Raw genomic sequence first — 16,258 nt, forward strand, 5'->3', positions numbered from 1 at the left:
GAAAGAGTGAATTACTTGGATTGTTTTTATTAAAGAAGATGAGGGAAAGCAGACACAGTGAACAAGAACTACGGAACCCAACTTGCTATATTAAAACAATGCCTTTTTAGGAAATCCAAACCATGTTACCTTTGAAAACTTCTACAATCCACTACAATCCAGTAACAGAAGAGCATCTCAAACTCACCTTGAATCCCACATGCTGCACAAATCCACTTTCTGCATGCATCTGCTGGAGTTTCTGTTTCTTCAATTTTTTAAACTCTAACAGTTCTTTATATTCAGGTAACTCTCGATATGTTATTGGAATACTCTCTTCATCCTGTTCATGGTTTAAAAAAGAAGAGAAACATTCTTTACTTTAACAATAAAATAACTAGTAAGACATATTCCATAAATCACTATGTATGATTAATAATCTTTGAGAAAAATCTGACAATATATTCTAAGAAACATACTGAGAAATTATTTTTAAAAACATAGCACAAAACAGCACATACAGCAAACTTACATATTTTGTATTATTTATAATTTATTATTTGCATTAAAACAAAAACCACATTATCCTACAAACAAGTTTCTTCTGGTGGAGCTTAGCTGAAGTATAAAGGAGAGAGAAGTGCCTAACTTTAATTCCTAGTTTTTCTTCTCATCTTAGATGCCTAACTGCAATAGGCATACAATCCACTCGTCCATACATTGTGGGCAAAATAGCAGCTGCATCAAAAGACTTAGCTTTTTTTTAAGACAAAGCTAGTTTCTTTTACTTTTAAATACCTGGCAACAGATATTACACTTGAGAACTAAAATTCCAGATCAGTTTTATCAAGTTAATTGATCTTTCATTTTAGTATTCTGTGGAATGGTATGGTACTGTTCTAAGGACAGTTACGATCACTGTTCTGAAGTAGTTTCAAAGCTGTGACAATATTGAAAAAAAATGACACTAAAACTTTTTCAAGTTTTAAGAATTTTTGCACAAACTCAGATCTTTAAAAGACACAAAAATCAAGACAGTACCAAGTTTCCATTATATATATATTTTTTACTTGAAGACAGTCAAACTTAACAGGATTAACTTCTCACCTTTACCTGTAAGAATAAAAAGTGATGAGAAGTATCATTCCATGACTAGAAGAGTAGAAGTTTCAGTTATCCAACTCCTTCATCCCTGTACTTCATGCCATTTCTTAATAGCTTTAGAAAATAGATTGCTCTTTTTCGTAAATTATGAAAAAGTCTGTCTCCCCCTAAAAGCTGGTGCATACAGCTTTGCCAGAGATTTACAACAAACAGTTCTCTCTTTTTAAAGAAACACACCATTCTTGGTTTTGTCATCCAATTTTCTTCAACAAAGGTTAAGGACCTCTATGTTATGAGTTATGTCATTTTAATTCAGATGCCTGTTTCAAGATGGCCATTTAATTGTAGCAGCTGTACTTGGCAGATGTCAGCTGCTTTCAAAGATGACAAGTCTTTACTGATGTAGAAAGTCTTCAGATCCTACACTGATAGGAATGTTCAGTTATAGAAAACAACTACAAGATAGTAATCAAAATTCTTCTAATGTAGACTACACACATAATTTCATTTTCTTTTTATGAATCCATGAAGATTAAAGAATTTGTATTATTTAGTAAGTTTATTAAAGGAAGTGAGGAGAAGAGGCTTGCTCTTTACTGTTAGATTTCTAAAGCCCTTATCAATTATTTAATTGTAATTATGAATCTATATAAAGGACTAGACTACAAATGTTCAGAAAAACCGAGGTTAAATGACCTGATTAAATTGTGTGATAAGCTACTTTCGCTTAATATAGAACAGGGATTCACTTCCCATGCAAATCTCCGAAGTTTTTCTGAGAAAAACTGCCTGGCACAAAATAATTGTATATTTAATAAACTATGACATAATAGCTCCCTGCGTGGACACTTCATTCTGGAATACTAAGTAGTTGTATTCTACAATAATTAGACTACTCACAAAGTGAAGTAATCGTAACTGGAAAGTAAATTCAGTTTGTTGGGAATGGAGGGCCTTCATTTGGGAATAACTCATTTATACTAAAACAATTTTTCAGGAATGGATATGTCAAGTCAAGCTGACTGCTAATATCCAGGTAAAATCTTTCTTCTTTACAAGGGAACAGCATCTGGTACTTCCATTTTAAAGAAGTCAAAGAAAACCTTTCATATAATTTTCTTGCTACACTGAATCTCTTCTCCACCATGCTGATGCAAAGTATTTTTCTCCAAGACAGTGACTGTCACTAAGAGACCTGACTTTTAACATTAGAAGATAATCCTATACATTCATTTTGAATACAGTTCCTGATCGCTTCTTTCCCTTCCAAATTACTTTTATTTTGCACTGATAATGGAGATCTTTTTGGTAGCTAAGCTCACCTGTGTCTTTCTATATTACTGCAGGCCAGAAATACATGCATCTGGAAATGCTGTACTAGTGAAGAAAGAAAAGATTAAGCCAAATTTAAAAAAAAAAGGGGGGGAGGAGCAGCACAAGTCCACCATTATCACTGCAAAAATGTAAAACAGCAACTTCTATCCAAATTAAATAAACCCCAGTTGATTTATGGTGCCCATATTTACTAGAGTTAGGACACCATGGCAAAACCAAAATGTCTTAGGAAAATATTCAGAACAGTTAGAAAATATGTATTTAAAAACAATACAGAACAAAAGAATGTTTGCTCAAAAACAGTTCCATTGAGATAAATAATTGTAATCTGCGTCTCTTCTAACATGCATTTTTCTTTCCAGGCCTTTTAAGGTTCTTATTGGAATATGCAAAGTTATCAGGAATGTCTGTAGATGAACCAAAAGACCATCAGAGAGAGAATACAGAACATGAGTGTAGATGGGATTTAAGACTGAGTAACAAATGAGCAAATGTAGTAATTTAAGGAAAACTATGCAGTGCATGTAAAAAAGTCAACAAAGAAAATGAGTGGACTTATACTGAGTTGACTTAATACTTCTGCTATGCAACAAGCTTTTCACACACAAGATGTCAGTAGGCTCACAAAAAAAAAATAAAAAAATTAACAAGTCGGGCTCTTCAGTCTAAGCACAGTAAAGCCACAGTGATTCACATCAGCTGTGAAACTTGAGCAGCATCCTAGCGGCTGGAAATAGTCCTTCTATGATTCTATATATGCAAGTGGGAAAGACATATGTCTAAATTCTTGTAGTATTATTGCATGTGATAAATTAGGAAAGCGGAACACGACATGATGTAATAATACACTAGGTTAGAATGTCTACTAGAATTTGCCTCTAAAAACACATAAATTTGCTTGTTGATTGACAATGCAGTCTGTTAGTTCACGCTTTGAAGCAAATTTTTTAAAAATCCATAATTATTTCAGCCAGTGAAGGAAGATAAAAAGCAATGATGCCAATAGCCTTCAAATTTTACCAGAGCCCTATGTAACTTTTCTAAAACACATCTTAAACCAGAATCATAACTATATACTTTATAGTTTATTTTCAAACTTATCTCATGTCAGATCACTTCTTGAAAATATGCATCTAAAACTATTTAGAGCTGTTTATTACTACTTTTACATACTTCCTTTCTGATTTGGTCTAAATTTTCTGCAATTAGAGGCCTTTATATTAATGATGTGTTTATCATTCAATATGGCTCATGAATCTTACCACAATTTAGTATCTACTTGATAATATTTATTTTATGGCAAAGATGCTTAATCCTTATATTATTCATTAAACAAGGTTAAAATGACAGTAACCAAGACATTCTCTGACTGATTTAAATGACATACCGATACTTCCTCTTCTGCTGCAGTATCCATATGGCTGTGAAAACTGGATCTGTCATCATCTTCATCCATATAAACTGGAGGTTCATGAGATGTCATGAAAGTTGAAGGTTTGAAAAGATGTTTATTTAAAGGATGCTGCCGTCTACTTGATGACTACAATGAAAAAATGATATATTTTTAAAAACATTCCTTGGCTATTATTTAAGTAATTCTCATTGATAAAACCTTGTCAGAAATTTGCTCTTTTGCACTGAACAGTCTATCATCTTTCCAATTATTTTTACTTAAACCTCTGTATCAGAGCCTCATATAGCTGGAGTTTTTCTCCCCCGTAACAAATGAAATCAGATGACCCATGCAACACTTCTTTGGTGAGAACGCAGTAAGAAAGAGCCCTTACCATAAAAACCCTACCATCTGAACAGATGAGACTGACAACAATATGAAAACAGAAAATAAAGCTGTTACAATTTTGAAGACTGAGAACCAAAGTGCAAAGATATTAAAAGACGTCCAAGAGTCATGAATTATGTCAGTGTCAGAATAAACAAAAAAGTAGTTTTGCACAGGTCCAAGATCCAAGAGACCAGTCCATGCTTGACACTTGTCATCAACTTCTTGTATTAATTTGTGCCTTAGAAAATCTAAGTCTAGGCTAATTGCCCAGATTTCTTTCCTAGTCCAGGAAGAAGCAATTCATTCCACCATAAAAGAGGTTTCTAAGAGTTACAAAGAACTGCTCTCCAAAGGTTCTTTTTCATTCTTTTTCATTGCCACTGACTGGAAAAGGAACTTGAAAAACATTACATGAGATAAATTACTCCATTAGTGCATATCTAAAACCTTTCAACTTTAATGCTGTCTGAAGGTGTAGAATGCATGCTAGTTTTAAAATAGATTACTTAAAGGCACTCAGCCCCAATTACTTATTCCCCAAGGAAGAATATTAAATCTCAAAAAATACGAATTTAGGGTAAATGAAACTGACTCAACTTTTTACTTAGCTACTTTCCAAACCAGCATTTTGACATCTTAAATGTCAAATCTTACATTCCTTAATTTAAAGAAAACAGGGTGAATCAAAAACTGGGAGTATGAAAAGTGGGTTTTTTGAATAATCATAAGAGAGGATTGTCTTACACTGTGTCTAGCTTCTGTCATACAGATATAAAGAATATTTACAATAGTCAATACTTTCCCTTTTCATGCAAGATTTTCTATCCCAAAGGCTCCTCTATCAGTTACAAACCTGTAATATTATAATACAACCATTGATCTCTAAAGAGGGATCTAGCATTATTTTACAGTTGTGCACAGTTTAAAAAGCAAAGGCAAAGATCACACAAATTATCTTAGATGGAATGTAGCTATGCAGACAGAATAACAAGGAATTGAGATTAGCTCCATTCACTCTTAAGGGAAGAACTGAAGTCTGTAGTAACGATTGGAAGCTGGTACCTCAGATCTGCAGAAGAACTACCGTGCACAAAATAAAAATGAGCATTTTGTTCTAAGAATAACATACTGTCCATTGTATTGAATTTTTACACCTTCTGCCTTATGATCACTGACTTCCTGTGTTTTGCTGCTTTTCCGGTTTCCTTTAACATTTCAAGCCCCCCAAAATACTTCCATTTATAAGGGTAGACGGTATTTCGGCTTGAGCTGACACAGTGATTTAAATTTTCTGTTAATAGAAAACAGATCTCCATTCAATACTAGATCTGGAAATCAAGAAAGGAAAACTGTCTATGCTTAAATAGTAGCACTGTTATACACACAGTTATGACCTAGGAATTTAACTGAGGATTTGAATTTTCTTTTAACATGATTCTACTCCTGGTGAAGAATGAACTAAAATACTACATAAGAGCAGACACTTAAAAAATCATTTTTCCTGCGGGAAATGTATCTTCTGGATTAAGCTTAAAAGCAGGTGCACTAACGATATCATATAAGCATTAAATTGAAAATGATAAGCCATAACCAAAGAACTGAATACTAGAGTCCTAAATCTCTGATTCAGTTTTATTTTCACCAGTAGTAAATAACGGTTATACAGGAAAATAAACTGATGCATGCTGTTTCATTTCCTGTATCACTTATCAGAAGAGACATTATATCATATGAGGAGGTAACTTCACCAAGATGTTCAAGAACTGAATAGGCTTCTCACCTCCCCAGTAACCATTTTAAAAAAAGGATCCCGGGCAATCGCCATGGAGAAATGAAAGTACCATCTTGTGAAGCATCCCTTTTGACACAATTATTTACATTAAATATATCTATGTTTTTTTATTCACCCAGAGATACACGCTTTAAGTATCAGCACCCAATTTTCATACTTCTGTTATTGCCCATAAAGCAGGTACCGCAGTTTACAGTGTACGTGCATACTCAATATCAAAATAAGGACAAGCACAGCACAAGCACGACCCAGGCTTCCAATACCCATTGCATTTCCTTTCTGCCGCATTATTTTATCTCCATTGGAGACTTGGGAATAACTCCAGCCTGGTACCGTGCTGTCAATCTGTGCTCTAGGTAGACAGCTATATTAGCAGACTGAGAGCTTAATTCCCCCACATACGCTATTTGATTTTTTCATCTGCTATATTTCTTATGTGGGATACAAATATAAAATGGAGACACTCCCTTAATACAAACCAGGACACAATGACCTTACTCTTATGACCTGGAGATAAGGATATGAATCATACTGTGAAAACAGACTTAAGTATTAGATTTGTTCTACATATAATCGTAAGAAAAATCTGTAGGATGGTAGCATTACTACTGCAGTATGAGAATGTTAAGAACTTTATAAAAAATCTGTTTTACTATTGGTTATACTGTGTTTGTACAGAGAGCAGTGGGGTTAAAGAATTTTATGGATCATTGCTCAAATTAGTGAAAAATATGGTTAAAATGTCACACATGTACTGATTAAGTATCTCCACTATTTATCAAATACAGTGATCTGCTGCCTGGCAACACCACTCACATTCTGTACCAACAGTCGTTCCAAATAAAACTAAGAGGAAAGAAAACAGGACATGTGACTAAGGTCATTTAAAATGGTAAGGTGACAAAAAGAACTCAAAGGACTGTAATTTTCAGAACTAAGTTTCAACACCTTTTGAAATTAGTCCCACAGTATGGTAAACTGTACAAGTAATTTAGAGTTCTGACAGATTAATCTCACCACAGTATTTAAGATATCGATGTTTCCAGCAGTTTTTTTGGTTCTTCTGCCAGAAAGCGCTTTTCCAATAGACAAGGTGGCAGACAGAGTCATGTCTGCACCTTCCCTGCCTCTGTCTATAGAGCAGAATAGTAGATTAAAACCCTGGTTAAAGTACAACGGCATTACCATGATGGATGGCAAACTGGAAAGTCTCTGATATGAGCACTTATTTGCAGTAACTTCAGAGAATACTAGAAGACAACTAGGGGTATGTAACATTTTAAATCATTAGAGATGAGCTGTGGTACATCTTTCTATCAGGTCCCTCTGGCAGTAACTTTTTTTCCCAGCCTTTCAACGGACTAAATCTGCAAATTTGCCTTTTTGCAGAATCAATGTAAGGCTTACTCTATTCTTAATCAGGAAACATCAGGGACACCTGGATGCAAAAAAGTAATATTACTCTACAAAATGCCACTGGAGCAGGTTTTAAGGAACTTTTTTGTCAACACAACAGTAAGAAAAAAAAAATCCAAACACCACAAACAAACCCCCCCGCAAACCTGAGATCGCCCTCTTCAAATGTCCAGGGTCCTCATTAGTATCCAAGAGTACCACATTATTTAAATCAAAATGTATGACTGGTCTGCACAGAAATCCAGTCTTTTCTTTTGCAAATTAAGAAGATCTCTCAGGATCATACTCTTTTCTCATCAATTCCAAGATCAGGAAAAGCACCATATTTTAATGGTGATTTATATGACCATTCTATTTTAATTGTCATATATGTTGCAAATCAAAATAAAACGACATTTCCATCTTAAGTCTATGCCTGTGCTAGTTCAGTATGCTCAGTTATACATAAATTTCTATGTATTCATTAATTAGAAGATGACTGTACAATATGAGTTAGAGGGCTCCTTATCCTCTTCCGACACGGTCCCCATTATCTTCTTCTAGATCAATTACAGTAAACTTACAAATGAGGAGAAAGTACCCCAAGACCAATCATTTAACCCTGTTAGTTCAGCCTGCAATCTGACCACTATGTTCCCTTTTCTGACACTTCATGTCCCTGAGATTATCCAACAGAGATGTACTTAACAGATCTTGATGTGAAATTAGAGTAACACCCAATCACTCTACAGTGCTAATGGCAAAAGAAAAATATTACTTTATTAAGTAAGAAATACATGCAAGGTGGAACTAGTTAGCACAAAAGCACTACTCAAGACTTAAATCTATTGAAAACATTAATGATTTCGACTCAATTTGCACATAAATGCAAACAGAAATACGGAATTTCTGCTGTAGTATTGTCTTACCTTTTTGGAATATAAATATAAATTTGGAGTTCTTCCTGGAACTGGAATACCAGCTTTAGTCAGTTTAATAAAATATTTTTGCACTCTACTGGCAACCTAGAAAAAACAACATGTGAGAATTAAATGTCAAATGATATGTAACAGGCCTTCACTTCAAAGTTTTGCCAGCATTGCTATGTTGGTTCAGAACATAAGGATATGAAATCCTAATTTTCTACTTTGCGACAACTTCTCCAACCATTACCTATCTTGCAATGTGGCATTTGTAATATTTCCACTTTGAAGGCTTTCAGAGAAAAAAACCTACCATTCTTTAAAAGGACACAGGAAATCTAGCAAAAATTCTTTCCTTCCTATCACAATTTTAGTAGTTTGTTACCTGCTGAAGCTAAACTTACTCTTTCTTAACGACAAATTATGCGTGGTTAGCATACAGAAAGTACTTCTACATTTTATTTATGAAATAAGTAAGCATGTATTTCAATTTTTTCAGGTATGGAGAAATACACCTATAAGTATAGATATGATCTGATGAGGTAATCTTGTATATTGAAATACTTAAGTATACTTTCACCTGAAAGCACACAACTGAAATAGGAGAAATTAAAATACTGTAAACACAGAACATCACCATTTTTTACTTCTGGCCAAAATGGAGAAATTGTAGAATCATAGAATCATTCTGGTTGGAAGAGACCTCAAAGATCATGAAATCCAACCGTAATGTCACTTTAGGGGAAAAATCTCAGCAAGTCAGATGCAGAAATAGTCGTTGTCTCCACATCTGCGTCCTTTTGTGGATCTTTGTCCCAGTACAGAACTAATTCTTCTGTCTGTGAGTCTGTCTGCCCATTCTACAGTGTTTAGGTGAAGGAAATTCAGCACTGCAATATAACTCACTCTGAGAGCAGCTGGTGTCACTATACATGCTACATAGAATTAAATGCATACTGTCAAAATGTAAAGAACAATTAGGTCTGGCAGCTTTGTCATGGGCTCTGTGGCACTTTTAAAATTCTGTGTTCGAGATTGAGAGCAACAGTCATATTGTTATTAGTGAAACGCAGGCCCTGCAGTTATATTTTAAAGAAAAAGTAAGTGATTACTGAAAAGACATTGGATTTTACTTATTGCTATTTCAAAAAAAGACAAAAACCCAGACATGTACAAATAAATCTTCTGTGAATTTGTATCAACTGCTAGGATGCAGTGACTGACATCACTACTATCACAGCACAAGCACTCAAATAATGCCCAGGCAGTCAAATTCACTTTCTAGCAAAGTTTTATTGCTTTAATTATGAACATTATAAAAAATAAACCCTATTTTTTAATCTCCCAGTTTCTGAATTATGGGGTTTTTGACCAAAAAAAAAAAAAAAAAATCAAGTGAGAAAGAAATTACTTGAGCGTTGAAGAGAAACCTGGATACAATCTCTTATCAGTGCTTCGTAAAAATTAGAAAAAAAAAATTTCAAGGAAAGGGATTACTTCTGGAAGTGTTTGACTTGTTACCTGCTTTGCTGTTCTATTTCCCAGCTCATCAGCGATCTTCTGCCACCGTCGGGACTCTACTTCCTCTGGGGGATACTTCAAAAGCAATTGCTCAAGTTTTTTCTAAATCAACAGGGAAAAAAAACAAACACGTCTTTCCTAGTAGAGATATGAGCTGTCAAAAGATGAGTGACTCAACTTTTAAATGCATTATATATTATTACACAATTTGTTCTTATTCTCATGTATGTTACCACAGTTACAAAATGGAAGAGTTTCCCATTACCTGTTCCTCTACAGTCCACAGCTGGTTAAAAGTTTCAGGTTTGGTCTCATCACAAAGTCGCCCTCTTATCATCTGCTCAAATACAGTATATATAATGGAATATATGTTTAGAAAAAGTACAGTTAGGATAACTTGGTTTTTTCCCAAATCAAATAAATGCATGAAAATGTGAAATAAAATTTACCTAAACTAAAAATAAGTTCTCTGATTTGAGTTCATGAATGACATGTCATCACCAACATTAACATCTGAAGTAACAGTTAAGATCATCCACATACCCATATTAAAAAAAAAAAATTAAAAATTGCTATTTTGTAAAATTTTCTCTCCTTTTGTAACAACTACCTGTGGACGACTGTTTGCAGAACCTTCTGGACCATCACTTAAAGGCAAGACAGAGTACGAAATAGACTCTCCATCCTTTTTGGGATCCAAAGGACTTTTTGGTCTTGCAGGTATACCTACTGCAAGAAACACAAAAAAGGAATTACTAAACCTCCACACTAGTTATTTATCTCTTGTAATGTATGCCCACTTTCGTTTTACCTTTGTCAAAAATCAGCTTCACTCTCCTACTGTTACGTTTTCGGTTTTTGAATTCTCTCTCAAAGTTTCCAAGGCTAGTGGTGTATTGGTCCCAGGCAATCTCAGGGAGCTGAACCACTCTCTGAGGATATGGAAGACCCATATCAACCTGAAAAAAAAAGAATGAAAAGTGAAAAGCAGTATTTAACGCAATCGCTGTATATCCAAACAAAAAAACACGAATTCTGAAAAGCTATAAAAGCCTGATACTGCTTCTTAGCTAACAGCAGAATTCAAAATTAGAATTTTTAAAGTGCCATGCAGCACACCGTCTTTTTAAGGAGAAGATATCTTTCAAGAATAATACACAACAGTGCATATAAAATATGCAGCGGCACGGTCAATGATGGCTTATTGAGCATAAAACTTTAAAGCATTTGTTTCACAGTTGAAATCAGGTGTTTCTGACTTTAATATCCTGTTACTGTCTATCTGTCTTTTACTTTGTTTAAATGTTTCCCCATGATCTGTACCTTTGTTAACACAGGAAACAGTAAGATTCAGAGTTTTATCATCTGATAAACCTAAGCTCCTCCCATCACAGAAATCAATGTGTATTTTACACTGATTTTACTGTCTTCTGCCTAGAACACAACTGTTGCAAAGCTCATCACTTTATTTAAAGGTCAATCTTAAGAGTATCATTCCTTTGGTTTGGAGACAAAAATACACTAGATACTTTCAACTATCATTAGTATTTTCCCATACAATGATTATCAAATGCAACACTATTACATCATACATGCTATTAACTCATCTCAAAATTTAATGGAAAGACAACTACTGAAACCAATGGGCTTACATCACACATCTCTTTAAACTTGGGTCTCTAGAAACCTAGAAAAAGAGCACCATAAAATACCTACTTCATTCTTCACTGAAATACATGTTGCTACCAAACTAGGAGGTCAAGTGTGTTGTTTGTCACTAGTAGACATGGTAGCAAGAAAGTATTCAAGCTGTAAACATTTTTTTCAGTATCCCTGTTACTACAATTTTTTTTAAAGCTTGAAAATAAAATTTTTCTTTATCAAAATTAATTCTCCTCCATCAGACAATATTCTGTTACGCTACCCAGAACTCAGGTATGTTTTCTAGTATTCATTTTGGTTTTAGTCTATGAACTACATTTCCTGCTCTTCAAAAAGTACCCTAACAAATTCACTCATAGGACAACATTTCATTTCTCTAATGAGAAAAGTTATGAATTCTTGATCTGATGCCTTAGTCTGAAATATTTCCAGTCACCTGTAGATTTTAGGTTGTCTTAAAATACCTACATTACAATTAGAAATTTAAACATTACATTTCTACATACCAAAAAAAAAGGAAAGAAAACATATCTAATAAAATCATTGAAGACCTGTGTCTTATAGATTTAATAAGAAAACAAAGGGCCATTCTTGCTCAGCAGATAAAGGATTTTAAACTCATAACGTTTATGCAAGTATATATAGAGTTCTCTGATTTCTATAGTCAATGAATTACTAGTTATTAAGAAAAAAAATATTTCCAAGTAAGACTTAAGAAAAGCCCATTCAAATACCTTCTTCTGGAGTCTTTCCACAAATCCAATAGGATCTTTCAGTGCTTCTCTCTGGTGTCTGCCTAAACTTTCAAGGTCTTGAACTGCTTGAGTACGTTGAGCCTCGAGTACAGCAATCGTCTGTAACAGTCTCTGATAACTACAGAGACAAAGGAAAACAGCTCACTAAATTTGTCTTTAAAAGTGACACTCCCCCATCTAAATACTACCTATGATTATCTACTAGTATCTACCAGATTTCACAGCTTATCTGAAACAGTTCATAGACATTTTTACTGAATTATATTAAAAATTGTATCAAATCTATTTTAAGTAGTAGATGAATTTATATAAACCTATTAAAAAAAAAAGTTAACCACTCCCCAGTGATTTCCTTTAAATGTAAATTCTATACTAGCTAAAACAATATGCTATTGGGGACAACCTATTCATATTCTCAACAGCTATGATCAAGAAGTTTTGCTTACAAAGTTAAAAAAAACAAACAAAATTACCTAATTTCTCTTCCACTTCAAAATCAGCTTCCTTCTACCCCAATACAAATGACTCTACCACAGAATTTTAACATTTCCCTCAACCACTCACGGTGTGGACAGAAACAGCCTAGGAACTATATCTAAACATTTCATAGAAGCCTCACCTTAGAGCAGAATACAAGAATCATTTATGAAATGTAACAATAAACCAAGGAGTAATTCACAAAATAAATACATACAAAAGATTCCTCTAAGAATACAGAAGTTGAATGAAAATGCCAGTGTTCCCTCTAATCTGCCATCCCAGATGCACACACAATTTTGATTGTCTATTTAACAGATACATCTGAAAGTCACTAACTTCACTATCATACCTGTACCCAATAATGTCTCCTTCCCAAACTGTTTTCGATAAAGCCAACTCAGAGTCAGGAAATCTAACAATACTGCAACACAGCCTTTAAAAAATGGGTAACTACATTTAATACATTCTATTAGCTTTAGAGTTGTCCACTTCAGTTTCTGAATCATATAGCTACCCATGGCCCCTGTTGTTGCAAATTATTATGTATCAACTTAACTTTTTTAATGAAAATGTTTTCTGACATTTAATATTACAACTGTATTTTAGTTCAGCACAAAATAGAACCTAACATATACTAAAATCAGGTAAGATCTATTCATTACTACAGTATTTCAGTAAATTTTCTTTCTATTCCCTTATTGCTAAAATAAAGACGAGCCTAACATGATAAATTCCACTGTATTACAGAAAAGACTGAGAGGTTACTAAGCTAATAAAAGTTTTTCAATTGACTGCACTGGTAATTGGGTAAGGCTTTACGTGGAGCAAAGTAAACGGCCTCAAGGCAAAATACAGGCTTTGTACCATCAAATATTTAAGTTTCTACCTAGACATTAAACTGCCGCCTCCCCATGAAAAGGGGTAATTTTCTTTCCACTCAAATATAGTATTTGAAAACATAAAATATAGCCATACATTCTGAAGTTGAAACTAAATACTGAGCTTATTTAAAAACAGTAGGATGCAATTCTGTTACGAATTTACTACTTAAATTTGTCTGCACATACTGAGGTTTACATGCAACTATGACCTAAAATGCTTGTTAAATAGGCCATTAATATTGGAACAGTAGTAGAATATTTTCACTACTGGAAAAGTGCTCCAGTTTCTTCTAAACAAAATAACTTTGCATAAAGCAACATAATTAATAGCGCTATTCTTGAACAGGTGAAGAACGAACTTCAGAAATAACTTACAAAAGAAGTGACGGCACATCAAAATTGGCCTGAGACAATACTGCAGTTCAGATTGTTACAGGCTGACAGAAATCATCATATGCGGAATTAAGATCTTTCCTTAGTTTTTGCAAATGGCATCTGATTATTGCCTAGCTTTGCACTGGGCAACTTCTGTCCGTGCTCAGGTGGCCGGACAGCACTTCTTACGCAGAAGTGTGCCTTGCATGCTCCAGGGAAATGAGACACAGGGAGGCTGCTAACGTGTTTGATGTAGATGCAGCTGTAACAACACAGAAGAGCTTAATGGTATTTGGGGAGATGATTTAACCTGGACAACAGAAAGCCTTTTTCTACCAGCAGATGCCAAAACATCTATACAAGATTCTGGAGTTAACCCTAGTCACAATAACGGAGGCTCAGTTACATGCACAAAGATTTGCATGTAAGATGATGTTAAATAAATACCTGCCTTTATTTTCCTGAGCCATTTTACCTCATTTATTCAAACTGTATTTAAGTGATTGCTTTTCCAAAGGAAACTGAAAGAAAATAATAATGTCATTTAAAATATTTACATACATAGAAGGAAAAAGGCAATCAAATGTTGGCAATTTAGATGAAGTGCTAATTAACAATTATTCACATGTGTAAAGTGGGGGAAGAAATCATCTTAACAAGATGGCCTTAAATAATTGTCTCAACAGAAAGAGAAGAAATTCTATTTGGGGAGAAAAACAAAACAAGAATATTGAACTCCAATTACTTCTTTCATTAAAACATTCATGTGACCTCACAGAAGCAATCACGGACTCGAAGATAAATCGTTCAGAAGGGATACCTCTGGTCTTCATAGAAATACGTAAAATATTACAAGAAAGTGAGGATCATTCAAAAACATGTCATGTGATGTTGATCTGTGGCTATACAGCACTATTATAATGAAATAATTTCAGACAGAAAATGGGGGTTTTGAGCAAACTGTGCAGACAAAATGATTTCCCAGCACGCTTTTGTACCTCCACTAAAGAAATGTATTAACTTGGAGCTATTTACTTTCATATTCAGTTTTTATGAATGAATACATCCTGAAGCCCAGGAATAAGACTGCAATTTTATCAAGTGAGTATCAGAAGTATTGAAATGCATGAAAATGTGCATTTTGGGATCTTACATTGCCAGGAAAAAATTGAAAATACTAATCCTGAAATATATAGTTTGCATAGTCCATATCCAAGTACTTCAGAGTTGCTGCAGTGCTGCATTCTCTCCAAATCTTTGCACGTGCTTTTAAATTCCAACATGACTTTTCAATTGACTGTATTACAATACATCTGCATATGTTCTTTTATGTTTTGAACCACTACTGTTTTCACAGGTTTGTACAGGCTTTTCATTCTCTGGCCCTCCATGACTGTAATAAAGCCAAGTATTTCTCTGAAAAAGCAGTAAGCCAAATAACGCACACATTGAACACTTTCTTGAAGTCTCTGTCTGTTAGGGCTTCTTAGTCTCAAACAGTAACATAAGACTTCTGCTGCATTAAGCAAAAGGCACTGTGTGTAATTTCCAGGACTATTTAAAAAAAGAAAAAAAAAAGTGGCCACCAATTTTACTAACCATCTTCCAAGGTTCCTTGTAAATAAGCACAACGATTATGATGCAAACTACCTCCTGACAGTTTGCGCTAACATTCTCCCAAAACTGAAAAAGCCTGATGAAGGTAAAGAGAAAGTAACTGGCACCCTGCTCACTACTTTGCTGCAAAATTGGCTCCACCCTTCAATGAGGCAATCAAAGAGCAACCATCTCTAAGTTATCCAGGTACAGTTATATAATTTTCTCTGAAAGATCTGTGAGGAATTGTCATGAAAAATTATCTCGCACCCTCTGCCAAAACAAAACAAACTCATACAACTAAAAATGCATAATTTGAGTAAACTCACAGTCATTCATATCCCCTGCACTGACTGAAGTTACACTTTTCTCAGTTCTAATTACTAAATTGTTAGCACATCCAAAACCCAAAGCAGTCGTCTTTGCAGGAAAACTTTCATTCTACAGAATGTAATTCCGTGTTTCCACAATCCCAGTATTGAAACACTCTTGTAATTTCTTAAATGATGTTAATTGCCAGGAATCTTCCAGATAAACACCTGAATAATTCAGTATAGTATAGAAACAGTTTTAGTATCTCTATGCTAAAAAACCTTGATTAACATGGGTTTTTGAGGGACCAATATTTAAAAAAGGAAAGCTGCTTCTTAAAGATTGATACTGCTCAGCAGGGCTTC

General features: G+C 34.3%; 1 protein-coding gene across 1 annotated transcript in view; it reads right to left on the reverse strand.

The window, feature by feature from the left end:
* Positions 1–16,258, reverse strand: part of ZZZ3 (zinc finger, ZZ-type containing 3) — a 33,583-nt gene that overhangs the window by 4,593 nt on the left and 12,732 nt on the right. Inside the window, exons 2-9 of the mRNA XM_009700286.1 lie at positions 12,229–12,367; positions 10,644–10,791; positions 10,443–10,561; positions 10,098–10,169; positions 9,833–9,934; positions 8,318–8,413; positions 3,806–3,958; positions 188–322 (exon numbers count right to left, since the gene is read on the reverse strand). Of these exons, the coding sequence (XP_009698588.1) occupies positions 188–322; positions 3,806–3,958; positions 8,318–8,413; positions 9,833–9,934; positions 10,098–10,169; positions 10,443–10,561; positions 10,644–10,791; positions 12,229–12,367 (964 nt within the window). The remainder of the gene's footprint in view (positions 1–187; positions 323–3,805; positions 3,959–8,317; positions 8,414–9,832; positions 9,935–10,097; positions 10,170–10,442; positions 10,562–10,643; positions 10,792–12,228; positions 12,368–16,258) is intronic.

This window comes from Cariama cristata, unplaced genomic scaffold (genome assembly GCF_000690535.1).
Source record: "Cariama cristata isolate BGI_N322 unplaced genomic scaffold, ASM69053v1 scaffold2585, whole genome shotgun sequence".
Classification (NCBI taxonomy): Eukaryota; Metazoa; Chordata; class Aves; order Cariamiformes; family Cariamidae; genus Cariama; species Cariama cristata.